We start from the raw sequence: 22,737 nt of genomic DNA, 5'->3' as shown, positions 1-22,737 counted from the left end.
GTAGACTACACTTCTGTTCTGTTGTGTTGTATACTCTCTCTCTCTTTCTCTATAGATAGACACATGAATGGTGAGAGAGGGTGAGAGGGAAGTGTCTTCGTATATGTTGTGTACCTGCTCCGTCTCTTTCTATCTTTCAGCCTTTTGTCTCCACCTTCTCATTTACACCACCTGCACCAAATAAGCTCTTAAATTAAAAACACACAAACCCCATAATTACCAGGCCTTAGAAAAAGGAACTTGTTCACTCGTGTCAACTAATACCTCTCTTTCTTCACATTAACAGCACCCAGAGAGAGATAGAGAGAATGGGTGTGGATTTGAGACAGGTGGTTGCTGGGGTGCTGACTCTAACTATGTTTGTAATGCTTGGTAACATGATCAAGAGAGACCATTTTGATTCTGTCGAGGTAAATCCCTTTTAGCCCCCCTTCATAATTCTCCATGGTACTTTGTTTCATGTGTGTATGTGATCTTTTGTTCATTCAAGTTTCAATTTTTGTCCCATTTGAAGCTGTGTTTCTTGATGGGGTTTTAGTACGGGTTTAGATCTTTAAGCCCTTTTGATGGTTCACTTCATTTCCCACCTTGCATTTTCTTTCTGAAGTTACAGGCTTTATGGGGTTTCATTTGATATCAGTGCCTCTTGTAGTTTAGTGAAATAAGATCTGCATGTTCTTGGCCCAAATGCTGTGGTTTTGTGTTGATTGTAGTTCATTTTTTCCTTCCTTGTCAAATTCTCATTAGCCTCCGGATGCTGATTCATTCATTCCTTGTTCTTCTGTTGAATTTGTGTAGGATCTTTAAGGTATTGTAACTGTTATATTAATCTGTTTAATCCGTGACTTCTTTCTTATTTTCAATTTTTCATTCCTTCATATTGAGATTAACTTAAGCTGATGTATTAACATTATTGCTCTTTTGGGCTACTGATGATATAGAAGAAGCAAAGGGATTGAATTTATTTTTTTCTTCTAATTGTTTAGGCTCTCGAAACTTTCCTCATGTTTGAGGTTTCAATTTTGTTCTTTACGACCATCTCTTGGGGCAAAGTTAATAATTATAGGGTTTGATAATTTCCACTTCATACTTGAGCCATTGTCTATTTTCTTACTCTGTGACGGAACCTGTCATCCAATCATCATTTACCGTGGATCTATATATGATTCTCCTTTTCATACTTTTGTCTTTTGTTTTGTAAAGGGGAAATTTCCAGGAGCTAGGGACGTCGAGTTTGATAGTGAGAAGGTTTCAGAGCAGGGTCTTGTGACATTTTCGAAAAAGAGTACAAATGGGCCATGGGTGGAGGGTGGCCTAGAGCTAAAACCATGTTGGAAAGAGTCAAATTTTGGTAGGTTTACTTGTGAACTTGAAAGTTGCTGAGAATTTTATGTGGTATTTATTCCTATAAGTGCGCTCACTGATATACTACATAATCTTGTACAATGTTTCCTTCTACTTCTCATGAATTCTCACCATTTTAACAGATGATGTAGAGTCGAAAGGGTTTGTCACTTTCTCATTAACTAATGGTCCTGAGTACCATGTCTCACAGGTATCTTAAGTAGCCATTTGAATCTTCTTTTCAATTGCAGAAGGACTCTGCCTTCATCGATGAAACATCTGCTTTCCATTCTTGTTCTACTCCTTTAAATATTTATACCTCTTTGCCGGTGATTGCGCTCTCCAGATTGCTGATGCAGTTGTAGTAGCAAGATATATTGGAGCAACTCTTGTACTTCCTGACATTAGGGGGAACAAACCAGGAGATGAAAGGTTTGCAGCATGTCACTTTCATGAGAATCACCTTTTTTTTTTTTTTTTTTGCAACGAACATAAAAAATTAATGTTGCTGGCCCTTTTTCTGCCATTGGATTTGTTTGAGATGATCCGGATGGTAAATTCCTGAAGAAGTATCTAGCTTTGCTATTTTGTTTTTCTCTATTTTATTTTTATACGCTGGGGTAATGTTTCCTTTGCAAATAAGTTTTTTCCTGTTACTAATTCAACCACAACTATAGAACTTTCTTTCTCTCTTTTCTTTCCTTTCTTTCCTAGATCATTTGCTATCTCCAATGGAACAATAATGGAAATGGCAACTTCACCGATCTCTTTTAGGGGAAATGTTCTACGAATTTAGTAATTAAACCTTCCTATTATTTGCATTTGGAAACTTATATGTGAAATAGTTCCCAGTTTCATATTTATCTAATTATATTCATTTTCAAAGCTTGATGCCTTATTGTAAACCTCCCAAGGCATGTACGGTCCGACTTTGCTTCACTGCCCAACTGAATTGGCTAGTTTTTTCAAAATGTTACTGTTGAGTGTTGGTTTGCTTCAAATAAAGGACCGTAAAATTGTGATCTCTGAAGAAGTTTCCAAAATATGATCAGGTAGTGAATTAATTTCATTGAGCTTTTGGGTGCATGCTAAAAAAATTGACATTTTACAGGAAGTTTGAAGAAATATATGATGTTGAAAAATTTGTTAAAAGCCTAGTCGGGGTAGTCAAAGTAGTTAAAGGTCTGCCTGAGGATGTATCAATTCGAGATTTTGCTGTTGTCAAGGTCCCTAATCGAGTTTCAGAGGATCACATTGCTGAGCAAATTGAACCAGTCTTTAGAACAAATAGCAACATAAGACTGGCTACATTCTTCCCTTCAGTAAATATGAGAAAGACCACAAAAACAAGTGCCAGTGATCCAGTTGCATGTTTGGCAATGTTTGGAACTTTAGAGTTGCAGCCAGAGGTTAATGAAGTGGTTGACTCCATGATTGAGCGACTAAGAACATTGAGTCGCAAATCTGATGGGCGATTTATTGCTGTTGACTTGAGAGTTGAGATATTGGACAAGAAAGGTTGCCATGGAAGCAGTGCAACTGGAACAAAGAGTTGTTTTAGTGCACAGGAGATTGCCATATTTTTGAGGAAGATTGGATTTGGCAAGGATACCACAATCTACCTCACTCAGCCAAGATGGGATGAAAGCCTTGATGTTCTGAAAGATATATTCCCAAAAACTTATACAAAGGTTAGGCATTTTTCATTGGTTTCCCCTTTCTAATGTTTTCTCCTTCCAGTTAGTCTAAACCATTCTTTCCCTCTGAAAACTTTTGCAGGAAAGCATATTGCCTGCAGATAAGAAGGCAAAATTCCTTGAATCTGAAGATTCAGAGTTTGAGAAGGTTATTGACTTCTACATGTGTTCTCAAAGTGATGTCTTTGTACCAGCCATCTCAGGCCTCTTCTATGCCAACGTAGCTGGTAAGAGAATAGCATCCGGTAAGACTCAAATACTTGTTCCGGCCGACATTCCTGGCACCTCTTCCTCTGTTACCAACCATTTCTCCCCCTATATCTCCAAGAAGAACCACATGGCACATTCCTGTTTTTGCTAGTAATCAATACCAAAAACCCTGAAGAGAGCACAATGCAGCTTTTGTTTTAGTCTTCAATAATAGTTCTTACTTTCTCCATTGCTTCAGTCAAGCCTTTCTAGTAAGCAGATGAACATTTGAGTTACATCATCCGCACTTCTATTTAGGAGTGAAAGCACCCCAAAACAGAAGTTTACTGTTTTCATATGATTTTTTAAAGATGGTTCTATATAAATAGGACAGGTAGTTTTGTGAGTTATGTTCAAGAATTTGTTTGATGTTTTGTAAAACTTTGAAGTATAAGTTGTTTATTGTAAAATCAGTTTGCATTTTATGAGGTGGTTTTGTAATTGTTTGAATGATGTTCTAGGCTTGGACTGTAAGCTTAGGTTTGTGTAACATAAGTTGGAAGATGAAAGAAAGACAGGCCAGGTTTACTCCATTGATTTTGTTCCATATGCAAAGCTGGAAAAATCCCATTGAAGGCTTCAGAATCGGAGAACATGAACATTTATGGATTTCTTTTTTCTTTTTTCTTTGGTTGATGAACATTTTTGGATCATATCTACTACCCTTTTCTAATCTGGGCTTTCGTAGGGACAAGAAGGCAGCCGCCAACAATCTACATTTGTGGGGGCTAATTGCTAATTGGTCTGAGGTTTACCAAAAAAATGATTGACCTAATCAAGGGTCAGTACCAAAATTAATACTATGAATTAATCTAAGAAATTTTGTTTATTTCTTTTTTCTTTTTTCTTTGGTTGATGAACATTTTTGGATCATATCTACTACCCTTTTCTAATCTGGGCTTTCGTAGGGACAAGAAGGCAGCCGCCAACAATCTACATTTGTGGGGGCTAATTGCTAATTGGTCTGAGGTTTACCAAAAAAATGATTGACCTAATCAAGGGTCAGTACCAAAATTAATACTATGAATTAATCTAAGAAATTTTGTTTAGCTAGCAGCAAAATCGAACAGCTGAACCAGTAAAGGAAGCTATCAAATGAAGATAATGAAAAACTGATTTAAGGAATTCTGCTCATGATTAACAAAGTTTCCTTATTTTTTCACAGTATTTTGGAAAAGGTAGTAGCCGTTGAGCTCTTTCCTAGCCTAGAACTCTAAGCCATCAACAAAACCCACTATATACAGGCATTACAAACAAAATCTTTGCAAGAATCATTCAAAAAGATTCAGACCCTTTTTTCTGAAACAAAATATTCTAACAGATCTTACAGAATCCAACAATGTCCAATTCAACAAGATGTGCAGCTTGCAGATTTTTGAGAAGAAGATGCCGTCAAGATTGTGTCTTGGCTCCATATTTTCCTCCAACCAATCCCCAGAGATTTGCTAATGTCCATAAAGTCTTTGGTGCCAGCAAGATTACTGAATTGCTAAAGGTATTTATATACAAATCTCCACTCATCAACTCATTCATGATCAATCCAACCATGCCAACACTCAAATAATTTCATCAACCAAGAGTATATCTTAGTTAAATTTCTTTTCCGTCACAACGAAGCATCCATTCACCATTTCTTTTAGTTAAAAACGCTATTCATTCTAAAACTTTCAACCATGCTTAACTAGCGCATCTGACGTGACATCAAACAATCTAATAATCTAATATTATCTAGGAAACTCATTGGTGATGAGTATTTTATGATTCATAGCGCTATTTGTATTTTAAATCTTTAGTGACGATTAATAAATAATATTGATTGCGATATGGTGTGCTCACTCTCTTGTAATCTTGGATTGGTGTGGAATGCAGCAACTTCCGGTGCATTTACGTTATGATGCAGCAGAGTGCATGTCAATTGAGGCAGCATCGCGTGCAAGAGACCCAGTTTATGGATGTGTTGGAGTCATATCTCAGCTGCAACAACAAATAATTGATGTTCAATCTGAGTTGGTGAAGATAAAGGGTGAATTAGCAGTTCACAATGCTCAGCAACAACTACAACTAGAAGATGGAGAGAAGGCTAGTGAGCAGCAACAAGATGAACTTTTATGGCTCGGTTCGACTCAACATGACCCTTTGAATTTGGATCAACTGCTAATCCAAGCAAATGATTACCATAAATCCCACTTTTAGTGACTTTCATTTAGGAGTAATCAAGTTGGTCTCCATGATTTATATGTTCATTGCTGGTTTCTAGTGCATTTTCAGTTTTCTTGCGTAATTACCAATGATTATGTTGGAGGGGACGAGAGAAATGATATGGCTGCCGAGTACGGACTCATTTGTACTAGTCCTGCTCTTAACTCGTTATTGTTCCGGTTCAATCTACTCCATTGGACGTTGTTTTCAGTTGTTCTAACAAGTACATGATTTTACCAAAATCCCTTTCTTTTCAGCCATTGATTTATACAATCCACTTGCAGACCCCACTCATCCAAAGTCTGCGATTTTTCACGCAGTGACCTCAGAAGAATCCTCAAGCAAAACAAGCAGGTTACTTCTTTTTTAGTGTGTTCACGCCTAGCCAAGGAAAAAGATATTTACTCTTGGGTTTCAAATTAAACTAAAGAAAATACTAGCGATCAAAGCTAGCTAGGTCAACATCAGAGGATGAAACAATGCTGTTTTAATTAAAACAATCTACAAACTGACCTAACAACCCAAACCCTTGCCCATTTACGAGTCAATCCCCATTACATGTCTAACAATTATGCTCCTGCAATCAGTCCAGTGTGTGTAATCTGACCGTGTTGTCGTGTCCCATAATTACTAGTTTACACACAGAAACATTGAAACAGATGGCAGTGGGAAAAAACAAATACGCATAAATATTCAATATAGAAATCCATCATAAATATTCAGGAGTGAACTCGTGAAATCATCATTCTTTGTAGGACTCACCATCAATGAGAAAGGAAAGCGCCGAGGTCTGTCGATCATGGTGTTCCATCTAGGCTTAACTTTGCCCGATATTCCTTTCCAGGGCTTGGAAAGTACATAGAAAAAATACACACACTTTAGGCATTCAATTCAATTGCAAGAAAGAGGAACAAAACCTAATCAATGTACGCTCCGAAATTCCAATTTATTAATACCATTACCTCTTGCTAGCGTAACTGAGAATTTTATGGTGAATAACTAATGACATTAAATAAAATTCATGACACATAAAAATATCTTTCCATTCTTTTTTCAGAATGAATTACATAATGGAACCGATAAAATATCACTAGTTACTCTTTAATCACAATAAAATTACACTTTAAGCGCAATGAAATGACACATCTATCTAGTACAAGAAGTTTCAAAATGAAAAGGGCAAATCTACTTGTTTGTATTCTTAATTTACAATTTAAGTAATCGGCGAGGATATAACACGACTTAATTGTTTACAGTTGTTTAACACACTATTGAAGAATCTTCTTACCATATTGATGGTGAGGTTAGAGATACACATTCAGTTGTGAACAAGAAGCATCAGTGCCCTGTGTCAGGTTATCAGTTTAATGCATGCCTTCATTAAGACATCTATGCATTCCGAGCAGTTCTTGATCGTCGAAATGGCTTTCTAAAGTGCTTGGATAGTGGAGTCTTTGGTACTGGAAGGAGTTTTCCAACCGCAGCAAGAGGCCAGCTGTAAAAAAGCAGGCAGCAGTGGTCGGGATGGGAAGTAATGATTTCACACAGTAATACAGCATATGCCTTCAAAAAACACTACTTGCAAAGCCTTCAAAACATTCTTATGACTTGCCAAGAATAACAGTAGTGATAAAAAGAAGACGACCCAAGCAACCAAGTTCACCCCATCTAATTAAATGAAAAAGGTGCCAGAAAGCATTCAACCAAGACGCGTAAGCAAAACAAGGTGGATTCAAGGTACACCCATGCATGACTTAAGTTGACAGGATGCAAAATATATCTTATCCTACAAAAACTGGTGACTGAACTAACCTGACAATGCCAATGGCAACGCATATAAGCCATTGTTTCCAATTGAGTCTCACAGTTGTGGTAAAGTCTCCAGTGAATTCAATGAGGATTATCTGTAAAGCAATTGGCAATAGCGCTGTCACTTCCCAGTACACCGATAATGAAAGCCAAAAGAAAACACAGCGGCGGCTGCTCACCTGAAGGATGACGGTGAATCCAACTATTCCCATAAACAAGCGGTTTTTTGTTACTCCTTTAAAGACATTTATTTGATCTGGCTTTCGAGCATTGAACTCATTGAAAACCTGTAAGTTCGATAGTTAGTGAATGTAAGCCTTGCATCTTGAAAAGACAAAAATAACTTCTTCGCAAGCAGTATAATTGGGAATGATAATGGTATCGTTTTCATTTTCCACTCAACAGACTTAACGAGACTCAAGAATACAGCAAATGGTACTTGTAGTCAAGTGGAAAACTTACTTGACAGAGAACAAATGCATTGAATATCATTGTATTCTTCACAATTGTAGCATGTTTCCTGTCGTCCTGATTCAAATTGAGAATACTCAAGCCCCGGAAGTTGAGCACAAGGAGAACAGCAACTTGATATAGAGCCTGAAATTGATGAAAAAGAATAACAGGTCATGAATAAGCCATGGAGCTACATTAGTACTCAGCCCGTAGTACTCTCAATATGTCATCAGGCAAACTGAGCATTTCAGAGAAGAAATACCTGTACGAGCAAGTTCCTCCACATGATGTTTGTTATGAGAGGTTCCCTAAAAGAGCAAGCAGAAGATCATTTATTCAGATCATCATCCATCAATTCAGAAAGATTAGCAAATACATTGAAAACCATTATGCAACTTCTACAACCACAATATGCAAGAGAATCCCCAGACCATACTTCTTGGACAAGTAAAATGACAAAGAAACAAAGGATTACGCCTGAAAACTGCGTTTCAGTATCATCCTGTGTATCCTTACTTTCCATGAGTAGGTGCAAAGGTTATTTTAAATTTCAATGTAGTTAAATTCAACAAGTACTCTACTCTATCAGGACATGATGCTTGCAGAGTAGAGCAGAAATCATTTAATATCTTGAATCCACAACCTAGGAAAACCTGGTATATCCTGAGCTCTTCACAACCATTTAAATTCAACAAGTTGGCAACACAATTCTATACAATACAGAGTATAGAATAGATTACTCAACAAGTTCTCAACTTGACAAAGCATTGCATAGTTATCTACAAAGACAGAAATATGGCAGCAAAATATCTATGAAGTACACAGGCCATTTTCATCAGAATAGAATAGTTTAACGCACGTGCACCAAAAGAAAAAGGAAAACTAAAATTGATCTACATTGGATGGACTACAAAAGTGAAAACCTCACAACTTTGTCACAACCAAAAGCAAGATTCTACATTTTTTCTTGGAATCAGAATTCAGAAGGCATAAAGAAGACCTAAAATTTTGTTGGATCTCAGACTGTAACATTTGGAAGTTCCTCATTGTTAAGCAAACTGTAAACTCCCACAATTTGCCATCATTGATGATCAAAATAAAAGCAACCTCAATTCCCCTTCTTCTAAACAGGAAATGATCAAACAAAAATCTACCCTCAAAACTTACCACCAAAGCAAGGCCAAGGGTCAACATTAAGTTACATTAAGCATCAAAATGCCACAGTACACAGAACAGGCAATTTAAGAGTCACATTAACTGTAGCTTGCATTTGTAGATTTATGTCTACCATAACATAATTGGCTAAGCCATACTACAAACCTTCGACCAACTGGTGTCCTATGCATAAGGTGATCTGTTGGTGGTTCTGTAGCCAATGCAAGTGCCCCGAGAGTGTCCATGATAAGATTGACCCATAGAAGCTGAGCAACAAAAGTGAACAAGAATTAAAATGTTTGTTCATCATGAGAAGGAATCTAGTTCTGCATCAAGGGAAATTTCCAAATTCAGGTATAATATCAATCCATTGAAATATTATTTTTCAGGCTATATATACCAAAACAAGTTATAAAATAATTGTCAGTTCCTTCTTTCTAGATAGGACCCAGATAAAACAAAATTGACTAAAACCATGTTCAATATAAATTCAAGTTCTTTTCTCTCAAATGCACTTCAATATGCTAGAAATCAACTATTCTACCAATAAGCACGCACAAAACCAAAGGTTTGGTCTGTCTTCTACATTGATAACAAGATGCTATAATTAAACCAGTATATTGGCAAATTTGGACAATTCATGAAAAAATTATATAATTTTGCAATGGTCAGACCTGCAGTAATGAATTTGTATTGTGCTCCTTATACTGAACACATGGACTGTGCAGTACGGTAAGATTAAATTGATCAAGTGAAAGAAATACATGAGTGAGAGAGAGAGACCTGCACTGTATTTAGAGGAACATCACCAGAAGAGACCGCAGCAACAACATTGATCACTAAAGCTCCAACATTAACAGTAAGCTGGAATTGGATAAATTTCTGAATGTTGGCATACACAGAACGCCCCCAACGAACAACCTACACATGAAAGAAGGAAAAGGTAATTTCTACACACAAAACATGACAAGAGGGAAAAACTAGAGAGAGAAGGTCTGAAAGAGAGATAAGAAAGAGAATGGGTTGCCAGAGTCATAACTTCTCCAGTCACCATTAGATTGTGCTCAAATTCAGATACGTTGTGCGCCTTACCCTACTCTACAACCTCACTATCCGGATTTGGTTTATCTGGTGTCGTTTGAGAGATACAGCCGTTGCGAGATTTCTAGGAAAACTAGGTTTGGGGCAGACATAGCCGCCAGCTTGGTTTGCCTAGTTTTCACCGTTGAATCAACTTCATATTTCTTAGAAAGGTTTGACTAGATGTCCTCTTTATTCTGAATGATGGAGATCAAATTTCAGCATTCTTGGAAATAATTTTACTACCGTTGAAACCCTTAAATACCACCACCAACACTTTTTTGATACACCTCAACCACCACAAAAAACCCTCCCCCAACCACCTATACTATTCTAAAGAACCGGTCTACCGGTTCTGCAACTTTCAAGAATCGATCAACCAATTTCTGGGTTTTGATTTCTTGGGTTTGTATTTCAATCACCTGTCAACCGGTTATGGGTTTTCTGGAAACTGGTCGACCGGTTAACCTATTGTTTTTCTAGGCAACCTGTTTTTGCTCTTTCGAGCTTCTTTTAGCTTTTGCTTCCTTTTCCTGTTGCTTTTGGTAATTCTGACCTGGGTAACAAGCCATTGTACTTCTTGGGGCATACTCCTCGTACTTTTGTACAATTTTTTCCCTTTAATACAATTGCTTTTATAAAAAAAAAGAGACTATTTAATGTAACTTAAAGGGACAACGAAAAAGAAAAGCCCAGGCTAGAACTTGATTCTAAGAATTGAGAAGTTGCCATGAAATTGAAGAGTTCTTCCTAGGTGGTCCATGTGTAATGATTATGACCATACATTACGTGAATGTTATCCAGGAAGGTAAAAGACGTAACTAAAGAAATAGAGCTACGAATACCTTTATCATCTATCACACCCGCAACAACTATTTCAAAAGGAAGAAAACAAATGTTTATGAAGAAAATCCAAACAATAAGCTAAAATGGCATAGAAGCTAGTTAATGGCAACATATTAATGTGATGGATGTGGGAGTACAAGCGCTCCAAGATCAAGAAGGCTTACAGGTCTAAATGCTTTGCAACATATAGTAAGAAGCCAAAAGGAATGGAAGTTGCATGTTTGCAACTTCCAACCAATAAGTATGATTATTGAAGTGCAAGGCATTCAGATTCAATCTAAAAGAAATGCTAGGTAGAAAGATAATGTTTTCTTCCAAAACAAAAATACATTGTAACCCTATGTAAAAGGTCTGCATGTCTATGCATTGCACACGTGCAACATATTCCATGATAGCAAGAAACCAAAAGGAATAAAACTTGCAAATATACAACTTCCAACTGATAAATATGTATATTGAAGTGCAAAGCATCGAGATTCACTGTAAAAGTAAAAGAAAAGTGAAACAGAAAGAAGGGGATTTTTTCTGTAGAAAGATAACTTCAAAACTCCCCTCTCCCACCCAATTCCCACCCCCCACCCCTTCCAAAAAAAAAAAAAAAACCTTGAGACAGGTACACATAATTTTCTCATGTAAACAAGTCAAGGATTCTCTAACCTTTACAACTGAAGAAAAATTATCATCCAAGATAACAATATCCGAGCTCTCTTTTGCAACTTCAGTCCCTTGAATGCCCATAGAAAGGCCTATATCAGCCTATAATATAGAAAGGTAAAGGTGCAATCAAATGAAAAGGAAGCATTAAACAAATTGGAAAGTAGAGCATAAAGTTGTTGGGTATAAGACCATGATGTAGTACAAAAGGCATTGAAAGGAAAAGAAACAGCTTTAATCTCCAGAAAGTTTTTATTGCCACCCAGACACATAATGCATAAAATCACTTAACATGCAAGACATTCAAGCTCGTTAGCTTTTTTGCAGGCTATAATATGGGAAGACTTTTCCCTTAGAACTAGAATGATTACTGGCATGAAATCTATCTCTATACAAAACATGCAAGTTGCACAGACACTCATTTATTCCTGCCTTCAAAAGGTTTCCAGAACATGTTGAAGAAAGCAAGTGTCACACCTACTATAAATCAATCTTTTAGATATAATAGAACTACGTGGTATGATTAATAATCTGCTATGATATTTGCTACAGTTATATTAATGATACCTTTCTACTAGTCTGCAATGGACACAAAAAAAACTAATATCCATTCATCTAGGCATTAGAAAGTTAATATGTGGGTGTGAAACTAGAGGTCCAGATCCAAATTCTAGGTACATGAGATGTAAACAAAATACCTTGCAATTTTTAGGTGCAGGAGTTGTAAACTCTACCAGATGTATCCAGAAATTTTGGACATATGAAACCACATGTAAAACAGAAACAAGGATGACAAACCTCATGAAGTGCGGGAGCATCATTTGTGCCATCTCCGGTCACAGCTACAACTTCCCCTCCCTTACGAAGGGCTTGCACAAGTAAAAGCTTGTCATTGGGAGATGACCTCCCCATCACCTATACATCATTACTCCTAAGTTAAACATTTTTTTCATACTAAAAAAACCAAACCAGCTAACTCAATCTCCAAAGGTAATTTCATGCTGTTCGGAACAAACCGTTATTTTCTTGGCAATTATTTCTCTTTCTTTTTCTGAATATGCACGGAATACTTTTCCTTCAATGATATTAGGCTCTGTAGCATCAGCACCAGAACTGAGAATCCCACACTCCAAAGCTATTGCTTTTGCTGTCTGGATATTGTCTCCAGTAACCATTCGTACCTATGATTTCACAAACACATTAATCATAATGTGCCATGGATGAGATAGATTTTACACGCAAACAGATTTCATACAGGTATAAGAAATGCTAAACATAGAGCAACAAATGCTCTTGTCATAGTATGGGCTTTCAAAATTCCAAGAGGGGCATGTTGCTAAGGCAATGCACTAGTCTTGCTTTGTCTTGTTGCATCTCCTAATTAGGAATATGCAAGGATCTTTCAGGATAACCATTTACATTCCAGTTGCTTTGAGATAAAATAGTTCTTGTAGCTTCACCAGGTGTTCTACAATATTGTATATAGGTGATTGTAGTTGCAGATATGCAAAGAGATGGGAGAGCTCTGTAACTTCTTTCTTTGTGGTGGTTTATAGGAGGATATTCCTTTGTTTTCTTCTCTTACATTTTTTGTTAATAATGCTCTTTTCCTGTATAAAAAAAGTCACTTTTATTGACCATTGTACATAACAAACTCCAGTCTTTAAAACATCATCCCTTGATACATATGATGGAATGAACATTTTTATAAGGTAAAAATTAAAAGTTGATATCTGAAAGTAATAAACAACCTTTACACCAGCTGCTGTGCATACTCTAACTGCATCTTTTACACCTGGGCGGCAAGGATCCTGCACACAAATGCATTAGTTAATAGAAAGTAAAGCATAAACACTGCTTGAAAGTTGACACTTATGGACAGGCCAAGGGAAACTTGGGTTAATTTGCATGTCATTAAAATGAAAGAATAAAACTTTTGGCAGTTCAATCAAAGCATGAAACTGATTCGTTCTACGTGCAGTCAAAACCAAAAGAGTTCACATCCTAGCAGTGCAAAGATGATTGATGAGGCTCTTGTATATGTGAGGTGGATGGAGAAAAATAACATCTAGCATATGAAACTTATCTACACTGATAACAACTTTACATGATGGCCGACATATCAATCATGGAGAGAGAGAGAGAGAGAGAGAGAGAGAGAGTGCCACATAATCCAAAAGAGAAAAAGAGGTGTGAAAATGTACACCTTAATGCCGACAATAGCAAGCAAAACAAGTTCATCTTCAGGCAAAACCCATCTATCCAAGCTCTCTACATCAGTAGGAACTTTGTCCAAATCATATGGTCTATATGCAATAGCAACACAGCGCAAGCTGCAGGCAGCCATGTCATCAATAGAGGCCTTGAAAAAATCCTGCAGAGGGATTTACAAGAGGAATCATTATCCAAAAAAAATACAGACAAATGTTAAGAGATTCTAAATTACTTTCTTAACCTATGCATGGTCAAATGGTCAAATGATGACTTATACTGAGTGTTTCATGCAACTAACTCAAACTATTTGCATTGTTAATTTAGCAAACACTGGCCCACAAATTGTAAACTTCAGATAGAGTCAAAATTGTAAATTAAATAGCAATTTATACTTTCTATAAAACATGTGGAAATCATCTTTGAAACGACTTCAGAAAAACAACACTACCATATCTTTATCAATGGATTGCAGTGAACCATTTGAATCAAGATATCTGGTACAAGAGGCAAGAACCATCTCAGCTGCTCCTTTCCAATGTATGTGAACTTTAGAATCAGTCTGCCAAAATCAAATAATTAATGAAAGTTTATCAGAATATGGCAGCTCATATATTACTTAATAGTGCACAAGTTCAGTGAACACAAATGAGAGATGTTGCACTCAAAAAGTGTGCAAGAAGCTTATGGCATGCTTCAGGGATAGAGATCATAAAATATGGTCTAGCTAGCAAACAACACTAGTCCTGATGTGGTTATAGAGCACTGACAATCCTCAAATTACATCCTCACAGCTGAGCTTTTATTGAACTTACTTTATCATTTGTAAGTGAGTAGAGATCACTGGACAAATATTGCTTTCGCAATAGGCAAATCAATGGCAATATTTTCCATGCAACAGATGCCAAAAAAGCAAATCAACAGCAATATTTTCAATGCAACAAATGCAAAATGTAAGTGAAATTATTATGAATGATGCTAGACACCAGATGAACTTGTGACCTCCAAGGTCAGGGGCAAAGTTAGAATGAAGAGACTACCGTTTGTACAGCAACACCACCTTGCTTTTTCTCAGAATTGAAAGGGAAAACATGCAGGATTTTGGACTCTGATCTAAGAGCATCAAACTTCATCCCCAACTGAAAACAAAATTACAAAATACAAATACATAGATGGTAAGTGCAATTTACTTGACAAAGAAATATACTTGATATAGAAGGTGGAATATGGTTGGAGGTTGTACCTTGACTGCCCAAGAGAGAATAGCTTTTTCAGTTGGAGATCCAGAAATCTCTACATCTCCACCATCCTGCAAAAATGAATGCCGTCAACAACAGATTTCATTCTTTTAAAGGCAATCATGCTCCCAGAGTAATCCACAATATCCAACAAAAAAAGGGTTTCAAACAAGAAGTTAGGAAATCATAAATATGATGATTAGGTAAAGAGAACATGAGAGAAGAATCACAAAATCAAAGAACAAAAGAAAAAGAGACTGCTACCTTGGGAACAAACACATTGCCGGTGGTGTTCTGTGCAATACCCTCACACAACAAAGAGCTAACTTCTGAGTGCAATTTTAAGGGGTTATCTGGAGGGTTTATCTTCTGTTTCCCAATGTAAGCCTCAACTACAGTCATCTGTAAAATGAAAAATCCACAAGTAAAAATCAAGCACGGAAAGTGGCATGCCTGCTTCTGTAAGTAATCATGCTTCCTACTGTGAAAGCCACCTGATTTAATGTCAATGTTCCAGTCTTGTCACTGCAAATTGTTGTTGAAGAGCCCATAGTTTCACATGCTGAAAGCCTACGAACCTGAATATCCATGCTGTTAGATAATGATGTTTCATAAACTAGAATGCAAATCAAAGGAAATTACAGAAGAAAATGACTTTGGGTAAAATAGAGAAAGATACTTGCCAAGGCTTTATCTGCCATCATTTTCCGCATTGAATATGCCAGACTGCAAAGCAATAGAGTAAAAAATACAATAAAGTTGGATATGAGATAGTGATTGCTAGATCAGTATGCATCAATATTATAGAGATGACTTTTACTTACGTCAAGGTAACAGCCAATGGAAGTCCCTCGGGAACAGCAACAACCACAATTGTAACCTAAATGGTTATACATTTAGTCAGGAAATCACATAAAACATAAGCATAAGCAAATCCAGGGACTTCACTTACTGCAACGGTAAGGATCTTTATCACTCCGTCTATTGCTTTGCTGACCTTTGTCTCTCCTTTGATAAACTGGACAGTTCCATCTGGATTTTTTGTATTTCCAGTAAAGTATCTAACAAATTTAATGAGATTGTAGATGGTAAGTTGGTGCACAAACAATATAACAATCAGTAATTGAATAATAACATGTACCCTACCGGCCCAAAAGGACAGCAAGCACAGAAAGAGCTACAGCAAGCCCAACAATGCCAATAAAAGTTGCAAGTCCATTCAATCGTACCTAACAGTCATTAAAAAGATAACCTTAAAGCTGCATCAAGTCACATTTATTGACATTAGCTACAGTTGAAGTCATGAGAATTGAGATGAAACCTGCAAGGGAGTCTCTTCACCAGTATCCTCTGAGACGCTTGCCATCAACAACCCCCATTCAGTATTGATCCCAACACCAGTTACCTGAAAATGGCCAAGAAGAAATGAATCTACAAGGTAGCATATTTGAATAACAAATACTAGATTATTTTGAAAATAAAAGGAAATGCTGCTGTTAATTACATGACCAACATAAAAAGGAAAGGGAGACATGCTTTATAAAAATAACTGAGAATCATCCTGATCATAATAAACAGAGAACAGGATGTATAACTGCACAGAAAGTATAACTGCAGTTTTTACCAGCATAGTGCCGAAACCATCTGCTACTTTACAACCAGACATCAAAAAGGGAGCCTTCTGATTCTTGTGAACCTACAATAGAGAACGAACTTGAAAATAATAGATTTCAACTATCAAGAATTTCAGAACTAGATGTTTAGCAAACTCACAATCTTGCTTTCACCAGTCATGCTAGATTCATCTATGGCAAGAGAATGGCCGGTAATCAAGAGTCCATCAGCTGGAACCTAAGTAAAACACCTCAATATTTGTATAGTTAATTTAAAAGATTTAAATGCATCGTAAAAAATAAATTCTTCAGAAATAAACCTCACCTGATCACCTATTTTAAGAGGTACAACATCACCAACAACAATATCAAATATTGACATTTTCATCGTTCTTCCACCCCTCATAACCTGCACAGGTTCAGATGTTTCCCTTTCTTTAGATACAAAACATTGGAAGATCAAAAAATAAGCAGTCATATATTTTCATATCACAATAATACACACCTCTAACTGTATGTTTTGCTTTTCCTGATTTAAATTTTGAAACTGCAGAGATTGACGGTAATCGCTAACAGCTAGTAATAAACAGAGAAAAAAAATGGTTACAAAAAATAATCACTGCTTGGAAAAAAAACCAGCACATGGAGTTGAATGAGTAAATCCAATAGAAGTTTTTCCAGCTATGATGGACAGAGCAGTTCAGCAGTGAAGAACAGGACAAGAAGATTATAGCAACATCATTTACAATTCATTTGGATCTCAAGGGGGTGAAAGAGAACAAAATATGAAGTCTTTGGCATAACCATTCCACAGACATGTAACCATATGGATGCCAACATACTAAATCTTGTAATCATAAGCACCCAAACTTTCTTATGTAGCTACCTTCTGCTAGCAACTATATGAACCTTATATTGGAAGAAGATTGAATTCGATACCTGTAACAATTATGACAAGAATAACAGCAAAAGAGATGCTCGCCCCATCATACCATCCACGTGACAAACCCTATGAGGAACGAAAAGTGTGAACAAGATATTAATATAAACAGGAAAAGGTCTGAAATAGAGCATTAAGGAGAGGAAGATCTACCCCCATAATGCACTGTGCACATACCCAAAGTAGTTAAAGATACAGACCTCATATATATGGCTTAGGCAAGCTAAAACAAAAAAAACAGATTTAAATAAGAACCAAGCACACCTCTGTCTTGATTCCCAGTCCCAATGATGCAATGGCAGCTACAATCAAAATGATGAGGGTTAAATCTTGCCAAGCTTCCCACAGGAATCTCTGCAATACAAAGCGCACTGTAAGCAAACTATCTTTAATTCTGAAAAGAAAGAAATAAGAAAAAAAAATCAAAACCACATAACAAACCAAAAAACTGCGTCCTTTTTTCTGCGGATATCTATTTGTTCCAAATGCATTCCTACGCTTTATCAAATCATTCTCATCTCCAGTAATACCAGTCACAAGATTGGTTTTCAGCATATTTGACAACCCTTTGGCCTGATCGAGGAAGAGATAACACACAATGTAAACAAGTTTACATGGTAAAATGGTGTAAAATAAGGAAAGCCTGTTTGCAATTGACTTACACCGCCATATTGTTGCAGAGAAGAAAAATTATGATCCCTGGTCATTGAAGCAAGCTGCTCCAGTCCAATTGCATAATCACCAGTAGCAGTTGGAGGTGTAGCTGAGGGACCCAGCACTTGAGAAGCAGAAAATAAGTTAACACGGATAATCTATTTGAGTGGGAAAAAAACAGCCCTGAAACTCTCAAACAGCAGACTACAACAAGTACAAGAAAAACTTTGTAAGAATATTTTACTCGGTGGTTATGTTAGTTATCCAGTCTTTAATATCATGTACTGGGGTCAACTGCAAATAATTCCTTCCTCCATTATATTAGTTATTTCCAAATTTTATTTGAGAGATTGTGACAATAATTCCTCTCTTCACTACTTCAATCAACATCCTTTTTGACCAAACAATCCCCTTCACTCAAATACTCAAACTAACTTGTGCAGTGTTTAACTTTCAAGGAATGCATTACTCTTATCCGGTCCTAGCATATACTCGGATATATCCATCTTAATAGTTTGATTCAAGCTTCTTTCTGGGCATGTTGCTTCTTCACTGCCCAGCACTCGCCATCACAGTAAATAGTTGACTTCAATGCAATGTTAGAGAAGTTATTCTTTAGTGAAATGAGGGCTATAAGCACAGATAGCCATAGATCCCCGGCCAAATATCTTTAACTAAACCACTTGATTTTTACTTTTACAGAATATATTATCTTCCTTACTGTTCCGCTTCCTTTGTCAAAAAATCCTAGGTTAGAGAGAAGGGATAAAGAGGCCTTAAACAAATCAAATTCAGAACCTCCACGAAAAAACTCATTTCAAACATCAAAGTCAGATTAAAAGCTTTTAAAGAAGATAGTAAAAGGATAGTATTAGAGGGTGACATACCAATTTGCTGTTCCCCTGCCAACCGAAAGAGTAATGCCGCCTGAAACAACAAATATTCAGTGATCAGGAAATATTACTGTCTCAAGTTCCTGATGAAATGCTTGATAACGTTAGAAAAATTACCCTTACGACTTGTGCATGGGATCTGATCATCCTTCTTCTTTTCTCTTTCTCGTCTTCTCTTTTCAAGTCCAAGGTGTACCGAAAACGCCGGCAAGCATTCAACACAAACGCTGCTTGCTGTGAAAGACAAAATCAACATTAGTCATAACCCAAGAAATGAAAAATACAAAAGTAAACCTGCACCAACAATTTCTAAACCTCCGATGCACTCAGCATGTAGAACTAAAACAAAACCAACAAAGAAAATGAAATTCAACATCAACTCTGAACCCTGATAGTAAGAAAGCCACCATTGAATAACTTTATGCTTTGAGCCTGCATTATAATCACCAAGAGACAAATTTGTCTCTGCGTGATAATAAAGGCAAGTAGAAATCATATAGCATAGCATCTTATCATCTTCTTCTTCTTCTTTTCTTAAGAAACAAGATTTTATATCATATAACATCGCATCGCATCATCTTCTCCTTTTTCTTAAGAAAGAAGATTCTACCACCTCCAATACAAACGAAGCTCAAAACACCAAATGCATTCATCTTTCTTATACCAATACAACACCAGCATTGTCAGCTATTTGCTCCATTTTCAAACCACTTAACAAAATAAAAATAAAAATGAAAAACACTCGCACGCCTGCAGACAGTGCCGGATTATTATTATTATAATTAAGTTGATGTTATTATAACTAAGAATAATGATGAAATAATAATAATAATAACAACAACAACAACAATTACCCTCCATTGGCGAAGAATCTCGATAGGAGCGTTCTTGGTCTGAGCAATATCAAAAGGATCAGATTCATCAATCAAATCATGATCATCATGTTCAAACTCCTTAGTAGGTCTCGCCTCCAAGTCATCCTGTTCCCTGGGGGATGCTGAAGAAGGCAACAGTCCATTAGACGAACAACTGCTACTCATGATTCCTCCTGTTCCTTCTCCTTTATCCTCTTCAGCTCTCTTCTTCTATTTTATATTTTGTTACGTAAAATAATTAAAAGAAATATAAAGAATTTGTAATTCTAATGTCGCAGCATGGAGAGATGGCACTTAAAAATCCCGGTGGCTGTCACGGCGGGAAGAAGAGAGGCCACCAGCTCCAAAAAGTAAACGCCAAGCAACAACCCAACACACAAGTACAGTAGAGTCATTTACAAATAAAAAATAAAACAGAAACATAAGAGAAAGAGAGGAGAGGCGAGAGAATGGTGGGACGATTGGGTGGTTTGCGCGGCAATGTCGGAGGCGTTAGTTACGGAGGAAGTTACTGCTAGGGGTTTTTTGATTAGAAATAGGAAAAATACAACGATAATACGCTATATGAATAATAATAAAAAATAGAATGATTAGGTTATGTTACCGTGATTGGCGGAGATCGAACGGTGGTGGCGGCGAAAAGGAGCAAATCGGAAGGTTTTAGGAATTTATTGACACTTCACAAGGAGTGTGTGAGGGTAGAGAGAGAGAGAGATGGAGAGAGAATTTTTGTTGGGAAGCTTCCTGGCACCTTCCCGCGCAATGACATGCTCCCGGAATACTTCTGTAAACTACTTGCGCGTCCCATGCATAAATAGAAATTGACTGGTATATTGGTGCGCGAGGGTAAATATTTTTTTTTAAAGTAAAAATATATTATGGATATGGAGAATTTTTTAATAGTATTATTAAGTTTGTTAATTTTAAAAAAATTTGACTCAATTGTTTGTTTAACTCAAATTTTTAATTAAATTATATGAGAAATAATTTAATTTAAATCGATTGATTTTATAAATTTAAATACAACATTAATAATCGATAAAATATGATTTAGGTTTTAAAAAAACTTTAAAATCAATAATTTTTTTAAAATAAATTATTGAGGCATTGACTGATTAAATCGATCTCGTCCCCTTGACCTAGGTCATGGATTTTATTGGATTTGATAACTTTTTATATTTTTTATTTAATTATATGATAAAAACAGATACTCACGAAATTGAACATTAACTTAAAAATAAACATTTGTTTTAGATAATTATCCCTATAAAGCAAATAAAAATCAATAATACAGCTCATTTCTCGACCAATCTAATATTAAATGATGAAATTGAAAAGTAATAAATTATAAACAATTAAAAGATAAAAAAACAAAATATATATCACATTAATGGGTAAACTTGTCAAGCCTGTGAATTGAGTAAGTCATGCTAGTATGCTAAACCTGTGAACTAAGTTATGGATTTTATTGGGATTATATTTTTTCTTTTAATTTATTTTTTATTTAACTACATAATAAAAAAAATAAATGATTATGAAATCAAACACCAACTCGGTACCGAGATTTTTTTTTAGATTATGATAACCTCATAAAAGAAAAAATAAAACCAATTATGAAACTGAATTCCCAATTAACCAAGTATCCAAAGATGAAAAAAAAACTAATTTAAAAATGTTAAACTTGTCAAACCCGCAAACAAAACCAATTAGCTAAACATGTGAATAGGTCCGTGTACTTTATAGAGTTTAATAACATTTTTTTTCTGAAACTATTTTTTAGCTATATGAGAAAAAAACAGATGATAAAAAAATCAAGTTCAATTAAAAAAAAGCACCCCGCCAAACTTGTAAACTATGGCAACCCGGATTACCCTAACAAACTCGTAAGTCATGTTAACCTTGTAAAAAGGTAAAATAAAAAGAAACAAATTATAAAACCAAATTCTCAACTATCCTCGTATTAAGAAGATGAAATTGACAAAAACAAATTTGAAAAAAAAATCATAACAAAAATTCTAAAACACAAAGAAAAAAAAAAGAAAGCAAACATTGCGAGTTACTATTGTCATTTGTAGTACAATGTGTGTGGGTGAACAATGGTTTCCTCGTACCCTTTAATTCTTGTTACTCTATAAAGTTTACTAACATGACTTTTTCTAAAATTATTTTTTTTATTTACATGAGAAAAAAATAAACTATAAAAAAAGTTAAGTTCAATTAAAAGAAAATGAAAAAAGAAAGAAAGAAAATCCACCAAACTCGAAAAACCTAGGTTGTCTTGGCAACCTGGAAACCACGTTAACCTTATATAAAGAAAAAAATAAAAATAAGTAAATTATAAAGTTAAATTCTTAACAATCTCAATTTTAAAAATGAAATTGACAAAAATAGATTTGAAAAAAAAATATAACAAAAATTCAAAAAAAATAGAAGCAAACCACCGTTGATTACTATTATAATGTACGATGCAATGAGTGTTGGGCGAACGGTAATTTCCCCCATATTTTTTAATTTTTATTACTTCATAATGTTTAATAACATGTTTTTTTTTCTCTAAAACTAATTTTTTAACAATATGAGAAAAAAATAGACTATAAAAAAATCAAGTTCAATTAAAAAACCCCCTACCAAATCTATAAATTGGGGTAACTTGGATTAGCTTGATAAACTCACAAACCACACTAATCTTATAGAAAGACAGGATAAAAAATAAAAAAATTACAAAGCTAAATTCTTAACCGTCTCAATATTAAAAAATAAAATTAACAAAAATAATTAAAAAAAATCATAATAAAAAACAAAAATAAAATGAAAAAAAAACCACATG

At 35.6% G+C, this 22,737-nt stretch overlaps 3 protein-coding genes across 9 annotated transcripts; 2 read left to right on the top strand and 1 right to left on the bottom strand.

Annotated features, from left to right (window-relative positions):
• The first annotated feature begins 14 nt into the window (after positions 1–14).
• On the top strand, positions 15–3,823 carry LOC133697120 (protein MANNAN SYNTHESIS-RELATED 2). The gene is made up of 6 exons (XM_062119490.1): positions 15–410; positions 1,204–1,351; positions 1,488–1,555; positions 1,691–1,776; positions 2,456–3,035; positions 3,124–3,823. Exons 1-6 carry the CDS (start codon positions 309–311, stop codon positions 3,400–3,402), a joined length of 1,263 nt encoding a protein of 420 aa, XP_061975474.1. The 5' UTR covers positions 15–308; the 3' UTR covers positions 3,403–3,823.
• On the bottom strand, positions 3,581–20,696 carry LOC133697119 (calcium-transporting ATPase 9, plasma membrane-type-like). Of its 6 annotated transcripts, XR_009842818.1 has the most exons (35): positions 19,890–20,696; positions 19,153–19,269; positions 19,030–19,069; positions 18,151–18,266; positions 17,930–18,061; positions 17,753–17,842; positions 17,488–17,557; positions 17,054–17,124; positions 16,874–16,957; positions 16,709–16,786; positions 16,560–16,631; positions 16,257–16,340; positions 16,082–16,164; positions 15,888–15,996; positions 15,760–15,815; positions 15,619–15,661; positions 15,430–15,513; positions 15,200–15,337; positions 14,941–15,006; positions 14,738–14,836; positions 14,149–14,259; positions 13,693–13,860; positions 13,238–13,297; positions 12,503–12,667; positions 12,285–12,401; positions 11,490–11,588; positions 9,690–9,827; positions 9,072–9,172; positions 8,014–8,059; positions 7,761–7,895; positions 7,478–7,585; positions 7,302–7,393; positions 6,778–6,984; positions 6,252–6,335; positions 3,581–5,264 (listed from the first exon to the last, which is right to left on the bottom strand). XR_009842818.1 is itself a non-coding variant. In XM_062119486.1 (34 exons), the coding sequence occupies exons 2-34, from the start codon at positions 20,073–20,075 to the stop codon at positions 6,879–6,881; spliced, it is 3,264 nt and encodes a 1,087-aa protein (XP_061975470.1). In that variant the 5' UTR covers positions 20,076–20,421; positions 20,515–20,696; the 3' UTR covers positions 6,512–6,878. The 6 variants fall into 6 exon arrangements, 5 of the variants coding, with proteins under 5 accessions (XP_061975470.1, XP_061975471.1, XP_061975468.1 ...); XM_062119486.1 differs by lacking the exons at positions 3,581–5,264; positions 6,252–6,335 and having other exon boundaries at positions 6,512–6,984; positions 19,890–20,421; positions 20,515–20,696; XM_062119487.1 differs by lacking the exons at positions 3,581–5,264; positions 6,252–6,335 and having other exon boundaries at positions 6,512–6,984; positions 19,890–20,251; positions 20,515–20,696.
• Positions 4,065–5,574, top strand: LOC133697121 (LOB domain-containing protein 24-like). 2 transcript variants are annotated; one of them, XM_062119492.1, is made up of 3 exons: positions 4,065–4,291; positions 4,655–4,785; positions 5,160–5,574. In XM_062119492.1, exons 1-3 carry the CDS (start codon positions 4,273–4,275, stop codon positions 5,481–5,483), a joined length of 474 nt encoding a protein of 157 aa, XP_061975476.1. In that variant the 5' UTR covers positions 4,065–4,272; the 3' UTR covers positions 5,484–5,574. The 2 variants fall into 2 exon arrangements, with proteins under 2 accessions (XP_061975476.1, XP_061975475.1); XM_062119491.1 differs by having other exon boundaries at positions 4,612–4,785.
• Positions 20,697–22,737: the final 2,041 nt, after the last annotated feature.

The sequence above is a fragment of the Populus nigra genome, chromosome 6, assembly GCF_951802175.1.
Source record: "Populus nigra chromosome 6, ddPopNigr1.1, whole genome shotgun sequence".
NCBI lineage: Eukaryota > Viridiplantae > Streptophyta > Magnoliopsida > Malpighiales > Salicaceae > Populus > Populus nigra.
Note: the sequence above shows the minus strand (reverse complement) of the source record. Positions and strands in the feature narration are given on the sequence as shown.